This window comes from Elephantulus edwardii, unplaced genomic scaffold, assembly GCF_000299155.1.
Source record: "Elephantulus edwardii isolate Elephantulus edwardi_28Jun2011 unplaced genomic scaffold, EleEdw1.0 scaffold00072, whole genome shotgun sequence".
NCBI classification, from domain to species: Eukaryota; Metazoa; Chordata; class Mammalia; order Macroscelidea; family Macroscelididae; genus Elephantulus; species Elephantulus edwardii.
In genome coordinates, this window is record NW_006399822.1 from 13,518,696 (window position 1) to 13,528,217 (window position 9,522).

Consider the following 9,522-nt stretch of genomic DNA (forward strand, 5'->3'; position numbering starts at 1 on the left):
ACGCTGTCTAATTATATAAATTGTATCCACACTTCAATTTGCTAATTCATGTAAGATAAAGAATAAGATAAGTGTATCATCTTTATTCTTCCTTAACAGAGAGATTTTGATGTGAGGAGAATGGAAGGAGACTGCCCATTTTTCTCCCATGGAGGCTGGTGTGTTTGAACCTCGGCCTTTGGGTTAGCAGACCGGCACATGACGTGCTGCACTGCCCGGGCTTCTTGATTTAAAGAAGAGATTTTGGTGTTAAGGCCAGTTCTCAAATGGTAAAAATGTCATCTTTTTCTATTCCCACAGGAAATATGGGATGTATAAAATCAAAAAGGAAAAACAATCTGAATGACGAAGGAGTAGATTTGAAGACCCAACCAGTACGTAATACTGACCGAACTATTTATGTGAGAGATCCAACGTCCAGTAAACAGCAAAGGCCCGTAAGTAGATAGTCTCAGGAGAGAAATCAACAGCAGGATCAAAGCATGGCTGCCGTAATCTAAAAACCAATCTGTGACACGTGCATGCAAAGTATGACATTTGTTACTTGGGCCTTAAATTACGTTTGATATTCTTGCAACTTAATCCTTGGAAGTTTTTAAGCATTTTAGTGATATCAGGGCAATTTATTGTGCAATAGTGAAGCTTTTGGTCACCTAAGTCTTACATGGTAAGACTAACAGAATCTCTCTTATCATTAGTGCCAAAAAAGGGGGTTTTGTCATTTAGGAGAAGTAGTGAGATTAGCAAGGGCTGTCTGAGAACAAAAGGAAATGGATTTAAAATGATGTGCTGATATGTCCTTTGAGATATCATACTAATCCATCTAGCCATTTTCTTCATTAATTTTAAATAGTACAGATATTAAAGTTGTTATGGCTGGTAGTAAAAAACTAAGAACAGACACTGCTCCTTAGCCTTGTATAAATAACTGCATCTGAAATTTTGTATGTGCAATTCAGTGCATTTGAGAAATGTGTGGCAAAGAAAGAACTCTGTGTCATGTGAAGGAGAAAAAGAGCTTGGATAATTTTAAACTAAAATATACTTGTTTCCATATGTCCTCTCAATTACATGTATCCTCCCTCAACTTAGATTTTTTTGTGGCATGCAGCTTTTAAGCTGCCAAACATTTATTGTGAGTTACCTCAAATGCCTTTTTTAAGAGCTTCTGCCACTCTGTTCCCTCCACCTTATCTCATCATTTTGCAGATAAAGCCTAGCCTTCCTATGCAAAAGTCACATGTCATTGTGTAAGTCAGAGTGACCTTCTTACAAACAAGTTATCATATATAATGTTTCTGGATAAAGAAATTAATATTATAACTTTATATACAGAAGATACAGAAACTCAAAGTGTTATTAATAGATTATTAGTAGCTTTAATCATAGGGAGCCCTGGTGACCAAGTGGCAAAAAACTGCACTGCAATCCTGAAAGTGTGGTTTGAATCGACCAGATGCTTTGCTGGAGAAGGAAGGGCAAACTCCTTCTGTGCCAGTTAGATCTGATATGATGGGAAATGAAAAAAAAATAGGTTATTGTAGCTTTAATCACAATAATAAAGATGTATAAAATATTTTAAAATATACATAACTATATATAAATGTAGAATTAGATTTTGTATAAATATAACTAAAAGGAAATTAAAGAAGAAAAAGGAGTAGGGAGCATAAATATTTTTTTTATTATGGAGTTCAAAGTTCTCAAAATGGGCATGGTTGTGCCTTCCATAGTACCATGTGCTAAAATCCAAGCTGTTTTTCATTCACCTGTGAATAAAGATGTCCTTTTCTCTGAAAAGCAAAGTTGCACACTCACATTCCACTTTTTTCTTCTTCAATCATGAGATCATAGACTAAGAAATGAAAAGAAAATAGAAATATTAGGAAGCAGAAGTAGTCACAGTATTTTAAGTTGTCCAGTTCCTTGTGTGGTGCCATAAATGTCTTAGTGTCCTCCATGGCCATATGCTCCTCCTTATTCTATGGCAGTAGGTAACACGCTCAGCCTGACCAGGTCCATGGCCGTAAATGCCATTCTCCGAGCTGCCAAACATGCGGAAAATACATGTCAGGGATTACAGAGAGACTCAAAGGAAAGACTGGGCTTTAATTAATGCAAACTCAGCAGACATTTTCAAGAGAAGAAGAGTAAAGGTATGTGAGCTGTGCATCTGTGTTTGTTCTTACATACAGCATATTATAAATTAGGCTTGTTGCTTCTTAAAATTTAGTTTACTGCTTTCAAAATTATTTAATTAGTTTAAAACCTTCTAATTATGCCCTCTAAATCGCATAAAACAGATCATAGGTCCTGATTATGCCAATCTATATGATTTTTAAAATAATTTTTTAATAAATTTACTGAATTAAATACTGTAGGATCGTGTGGACCCCTGGATTTTCTGACACCCAAGCGTCATCTTCTCTCCCACCGTCACCTCGCCTCTGTGACAACTGAATTGGAGATCTTATGGGCTGATTTTCACCAGAAATTGAAATTACATTATACACTCTTTTGGTTCTATGCCATTAAATCACTTGAGTCAAGAGAAACAAAAAATTCCGTGTCACTTCTACATTTTCTTAAGAAAGGCATTATATGTTTTATGTATCTATGCCACAGTGACTGAGAGAAAAGACATTTTATTTTAAAGTGATGAAGGTGACTTTTTATGATAAGTCGGCTCCCAGCTAAATGCACAGAAGCTACAATTTTTAATAGGCCTAGACATCATGGAGATGGGCAGTACAGGGTCTTGGTCACCTAGTCAACCCTGCCTTCTTCTGCCTGTTGTGGGTATAGCTCCCCAGATGCTGGGACTCCACCCCCACATGGTTCAAGGCTGCAATAAGAAGGTTATCTGCCTTGGAGTTGAAACCGATGTACCCCTGACCCTCCGCTGGGTTTCAGAGGCTATAAATCCCATGGGAGGAGATAGCCTGTCTTTTCCCTGTAGAGCTTATGGTAGATTTGAGTTAGCACTCCAACCTAAAAACTATACCACCAGAGTGAAGAAAGAGAAAAAGGGAGCTTTCCATAAACCCCACACAGCCATATTTGCCTGTGAGTTTCTGTAGACACATAGGGAAGAGTTTCCTCTCCCTCTGTGCATAGGAGACTAGAAAATTTGAAACATAACCAGCTGGGCAAGTCGCCACCCCAAATAATATTAGGATACTCTCTCTTTCCAAAGAAGAGGGAGAAATTGTGTTTGGGTAGGCATCTGGCTGCCTCTGCCCAGAATCCCAGTCCCTTCCTGTCCTTGCGGGCCATTGCTGGCTTTCAGAAGAAAGAACTGATTAAGAGCTGTGTCTGTCCTTCCATGCACTTCTTCCTTACAGCGCACTCACTCAGCAAACACACCTCATTTGTCATTGTTACAAGATTGATGTCACTTATAGCATGACTGTGAGCAAGAAAAGTTAAGCCTAATCTTTTCTTTCTTTCTTTTTTTTTTTTCCCTAACAAATGTTCTCTCATAGGTCCCAGAATCTCAGCTTTTGCCAGGACAGAGGTTTCAAACTAAAGGTATGTTTTCATAGTAGTCTTTTTATTTCTTAGAGCTCCTATCCAGTTCTGTCTTGGACATTTTCATTTTTGAGTGCAGAGATGAACACGTTATAATTGGGGTGCTTGTGTTTTGAGTTCACCAACTGTGCAGTGCCCGGGGGTGGTTTACTGTGACTGCATCAGCCTGTGCCCCACCATGTATGATTGTGCCACGGCTCCAGCTGCAACTCCACCCCTGCTTCCTCTCATTCTTAGGTCTCATGAGGATTTTTAAAACATCTCTCCTGATGGATTCTTAAAGAGTCTGGCTTGTTATCTTCGTTTCAGATCCAGAGGAGCAAGGAGACATTGTGATAGCCTTGTACCCCTATGATGGCATCCATCCAGATGACTTATCCTTCAAAAAAGGGGAAAAGATGAAAGTCCTGGAGGAGTAAGTGACCCCGCATGCCCTACCATGGCTGGCTTGTTTCTGGGGACACTGCTGTCCTGGCGGCTCCCTGCTGGAGCTTTCAGGAATGTGGTATTGGCCAGGCCCTCCTGACTGTGGACACTGAGCTCCTGGCTCCATGTTGCCAGCACAGCTCTGGAGTGGAGGCACAGGTCAGGGAAATGGATCTTTTCACACAGGCTGTGAGCACTACGGAGTTTTCCCTTGGAAGGATTCATGTTTAGTCAGCCGTGCCGCTTTATGGGACCAGAGGCATTCTGGGTGGAAATTGCATTTTACATTTAAATCTTAAATTGTGAATTAAGCAAATTTAAATTCCGTTTTAAACTTATTTGGTTCAGATTCAAATTGAGTTTATGGGTACCACTTGATCTGATGTATGAGGGCAGAGTAGAGCAGCTGGGGTTTGGGAAAGGAAAGGGGTACTAGACGAACAAACACATAGCCAGGGTATCAGAAATATAGAGGAGTATTGGACAGAGAGGAGGGTACTCGACTGGTGGGGAAATATTGAACAGACAGCCAAGGTATCAAAAATGCGGGGGTATATTGGACAGGCAGGGGAGTATCAGGACGGGGACAGGCATCAGGACAAGCAGCAGAGGAATCAGGCCAGAGAGTGTTGGATAGGCAGGGAGTTATCAGCATTGGGATGGGCAGCAGGGGTATAGGACATGCCAGGGAGGATTGGACAGGCAAGGGAGTATCAGCACGGGGACGGGCATCAGGGCAGGCAGCAGGGGTAGCGGACAAGACACGGAGTGCTGGAGAGCTGAGGGGTTGCCGCAGCTCTTCTGTGGTGTTGCGCGTGATGTCACATCATGCATCCCCTCTGCCAACTGAAACAGCCAGCAGTTGTCCCGCTCCAGGCTCAGGGTGAGATTCAGAATCAAGAACTCCAAGTATTTTGATTCCAGCTTTCTTCCCCTATTGCATACTTTTTCACCCTAGCCTGCCAAGCTGGGTTAGAGGAGACCCATGTACAAGAAGGTACGGAGGTGTGGAGTGGCCGCAAACACTGTAGTTTACAGATCCAACATGAGTTTAAGTCTCATCACAGTCCTGCTGCTTACTACCTGTGTACCCCTGATCAACCACTTAAATTCTAGACTGTGTTTTCTTCACTTATACACTGGAAATGACAATACCTTTTCACGGCATTGATCTATTAAGTGTGTATATGCCTATAGTCATGAATATAGATATACAATTGTAAGACTACTTAGCAAGGGGCTATTGTACAGTCAGACAGGGAATGGGAGGCTTTGGGAGCTCTGGTGGCACCATCTATAGGGAGTTGTGCTGCTAACCCAAAGGTCTTGCTGCTCTGGGAGTTTGAATCCTGCCAGCAGCTCTGAGGAAGAAAAATGGGCTGTTTCCTCCAAGAATTATAGTCTTAGTCTTGGAAACCTATCAGAAGGTCAGCTGTGAGTCAGTTCTGGCTTGACAACAATGCATTTGCCCATAGGACTCACCAAAGTGACTGAATGACTTGGTAGACTGTGGCTGGTAGCTAAGTGCTAAGGAGAACTAGTGGCTCAATGGTTAAGCACTTGACTGCTCACCTAAAGGTTGGCGGTTTGAACCCAGTGACTCCTTGGGAGAAAGATTGTCAATGTGCTCTCAAAAAAATTAACCAAAACAAACAAAAACCCCCACTTCCACTTAGTCAATTCCTACTCACAGCACGCTGGGGAGAGTAGAGAGCTATGCCACAGAGTTCCAAGGCTGTAAATCTTCAGAGAAACAAATGGTCACATCATCCTCCCAAAGAGCAGCTGGTAGGTTCAAACTGCAGAATGTGTGTGTGTGTGTGTGTGTGTGTGTGTGTGTGTGTGTGTTGTTATGTGCCACTGAGTCAGAATAGCTGACCCTCCAATGAGTTTTTCAGAGGCTGTAAATCTCACAGTAGGAAATTGCCCAACTTTCTCCAAAGCAGCTGGTGGATTCAAACCAAACCAAAGTGCCTTTGGGTTGGCAACACAACTCCTTACCACTAGGTCACCACAGCTTGTGTGTATGTGTGTTTGTATGTATGATTTGAATGAAAGTTTACAAAGCACATTGATTTTTCTTTCAACCACTTATGCATATTTTGTTTAATAAATTAATTACAGTATCCTCAGTGTAATCGAACTTTGCTGCTTCCCCACTGTAATTTCCACTAATTCTCCTATCCTGTTCCCTCCTGCCTTCAGGACTTTACTCACAGGCAATGCTTCTCTTTTGACCTGATGTGGTTGGTTATTCTGAGTGCCACCCTGGTGCTATTGGTTACCTTAAAGGCCTGCCTATTTTGGGGTGGACATTGAGCCATGGAAGAATGAGGTGGTTTTTTTGTTTGTTTTTTTTTTATTTGGTGGTGGTATTTTTTTTTTTTGAGGAAGAATGAGTGTTAGTCCAGGTTCAAAGGGTGACGATTGTTAATAGTCTCAAAAGTTCCACTAATCTCTGTTGGACCTGTCAGGTTGGCCTTTTTATGTTTTCGAGTTTTGTTCCACACTTCCTACTACTCTATTCAAGATTCTAGTCTATGGTGATTCCTTTTAGAGTGAGCATGAGTGGTGGCCAGCCACCATCTGGTTCTCCAACTCTCAGGGCTGTGAAGTTTCTGTGACTTTACACTAACCCCCAGGGATATCGTTGCTGATGTCAGATGGATCTTGGCTAAAAGCAGAGAATACCAGGAGAATGTATATTTGTGTTTAATTTACTATGCATTTGACTGTGTCGACCATAACAAACAATGACTAACATTGAGGAGAGTGGGAATACCCGAACACTAAATTGTGCTTAAATGAAACCTATAACTGGCCCAGAAATCTGTTGTCTGACCAAAGCAAGGAAACACTGCATGGTTTAAAATCAAGAGAAGTGTGCTGAAGAGTCAAGACTGTCTGCTCTCACCATTCCTGTTCTGTCTGCTGAACTGATCATTCAAGAAGCTGGACTTTATGAGGAAGAATGTGGTAGCAGGGTCAGAGGTAGAATCATCATCTTCATTATGCAGATGACATATTTGCTTGCTGAAAGTGAAAAGTACGTGAAACATTTGTTGGAGATGATCAAAGGCTATGTGTGCGACATAGATTATATCTCAATATCAAGAAAACAAAGATCTCACCACTGGGCCAATAGGTAACATGATCAATGGAGAAAAGATTAGAGTTGTCAATGATTTTACTTTGCTTGGATCCACAGTCAGCACCATCAATGCCAGCAGTCAAGAAATCAAAAGTTGTATTGCACTGGGAAAGTCAGCTGTCAAGGATCTCTCCAAAGTACTGAAAAGCAATGATGTCAGCTTAAAGACTAAGGTGCACCTGTTTCAAACCATGGTCTTTTTAATCACCTGCTGTGCATCTGAGAGCTGGACAATGAATAAGGATAACAGAAGAAGGTCTGATGCCTTTGAGTTGTGGTGTCGGAGAAGAGTTCTGAGTGTCCCATAGATTGTCAAAAGAACACACACACATCTTGGGGGGAAAGTGCAACCAGAGTGCTGCTTGGAGGCAAGCATGGTGAATCTTTGTCTCATATACTTTGGGCAGGTTGTTAGGAGACTATTCCTTGGAAAAATACACCATCCTTGGAAAGATGGAAGGTCAACAAAAGAGAAGAAGACCCTCAACTAGCTGGATTGACACGGTGGCTGCAGCAGTGGGATCACGTGTATCAGTGATGGTGAGGCGGGCGCAGAGGGTTAAGATAGGACAGAGTTCATGTCTATGGTTCTTAGGATCGCTGTAAGTCGTGCTCAACTCAGTGGCAATTAATTAACATCAACAAGAGCAACTGAGCATTTCAGTTTATCTCTGCTTCCCTCCCCCATGCCTTTGTTCCAGATTGGAAGAGACCAATCTGGTGCTCAAAAGCTCTTGAGACCTCAGTTTACTCATGAAAGTAGAATGTGAATATTGTATGTAATACTGGCTTACATGTATGTTAGAACATTTGACTTTGATGTCCCCCCAAGACCGTGAGAATGGCAGATCTTTTGTTTAACTGTTAAGCACTTTAACCACTGTGCCACTGAGGTTCTGTGAAGATTATAGATGGAAAATTTGGAGGGACAATTCTGCTCTGTCACTGAATTTCAATCTACTCACAAGCCCTAAAAACAACAGCTGAGTGTAGAGAGTTAACAAACATGACTGCTACCAGAAAATGAGAGTTTGGAGCCCACCCAGGGATTCCTCAGAATAAAAGTCTGACCATCCACTTCTGAATAGCAGCTCTTGAAAACTCAATGAAGCATAGGGGCATATTTGCTATAAAAACTTTTAAGAGCACAGATGCCCATTTAAAGACTAAGGAGAGCCTCATCCAAGCTTTGGTATTTTGAGTTGCTTCCTCTGCCTCTGACAGTTGGAAAATGAATGCAGACCAGAGAAGAGCCAATGCCTCTGAGCTGTGGTGTTAGCAAAGGGTATTGAACATCTCATGGAATGTCAAAAGAACAAACCAACCCATCTTGGAGAAAGTGCAACCAGGGTGTTTGTTAGAAGCCAAGCTGGTGAAACTTCATCTCATATGATTTGGGCAAGTTGTTAGGAGGGACCAGTACTTGAATAAAGAAAAACAAGGCTAGAGAAAGAAAGGAAGGCCCTTGACATGATGGATTGACAAAGTGACTGCAGCAGTAGGCGTGAGCATGACGGAGGGCACGAGGACAGGACAGCATAGGGCAAGGTTAACCCTGTGGTTAACAGGGTCTCTGTGAGTCATGGTCAACTCTGCGGCACATAAGAACAGTAACAAACAGAACATAATTCTATTCTGACCTTAATAACATCCCCAGAAGCTGTCTCCACAGTTACTCATTCAGAATGTTAGTTGTGGTTGTCCTTGGTGTCTTGGTAACATCTGTCAGTGGGAATTTGGCGAGAATCCTAGTTAAGGATCCTGAGTCCGCTGGTCCCTCCCAATGCTGCCCCTCCTTTTCCCTGGCCTTTTGTTGATGGCCCTGAACATAGTTCTGTGTCCAACTGTTTGAAAGTATTTCATTTTTTCCTTTTCATGACATCTGTCTTGACAGAGGCAAGAGTTCTAACAAAGGAGTTTATAATATGTGAATTATAACCCATTTTTCACTTGACTTTCATTGCTGTAAGAATCCTAAAGCATTTCTTTGATGTCCTGGAAAAAATTGCAAAGATCTTACTTCTAGAAGATTAGAATTATTTCTACTAACTTAGGTCTCTTTGAACCCTGTAAGCCACGTTTAAATTGCAAGACTGTTTTTTGTTTGCTTAACCGTCTAAACATATTTATATTTTGACAGGCAGAGTGAGTTTTCCCGCAGGGGAGCTGAAGTTGTGGGGATCTACCCTGCCCTCCCCACCCCTAAAACAAATGAAAACCTTAGGACAGTAGCTGTGATGGCTTCTGAGTGTTAGATATAAACACCTTGCTATGTGTGTTTCTATTTCAGGCATGGAGAGTGGTGGAAAGCGAAATCTCTTTCAACCAAGAGAGAAGGCTTCATCCCCAGCAACTATGTAGCTAAAGTCAATACCTTGGAGACAGAAGAGTGAGAACCACCCCCCCACCCCCAC

General features: G+C 41.9%; 1 protein-coding gene across 3 annotated transcripts in view; it reads left to right on the forward strand.

Annotated features, from left to right (window-relative positions):
* The first annotated feature begins 300 nt into the window (after positions 1–300).
* The window catches only part of LYN (v-yes-1 Yamaguchi sarcoma viral related oncogene homolog), a 98,918-nt gene continuing 89,696 nt past the window's right edge, over positions 301–9,522 (forward strand). Inside the window, exons 1-5 of one of the 3 annotated variants that reach the window (XM_006888843.1) lie at positions 306–378; positions 733–734; positions 3,486–3,531; positions 3,841–3,946; positions 9,399–9,497. In XM_006888843.1, the coding sequence (XP_006888905.1) occupies positions 306–378; positions 733–734; positions 3,486–3,531; positions 3,841–3,946; positions 9,399–9,497 (326 nt within the window). Of the gene's footprint in view, positions 438–732; positions 735–3,485; positions 3,532–3,840; positions 3,947–9,398; positions 9,498–9,522 lie in introns of all 3 variants that reach the window. The other 2 variants (XM_006888841.1, XM_006888842.1) reach the window with 2 other exon arrangements.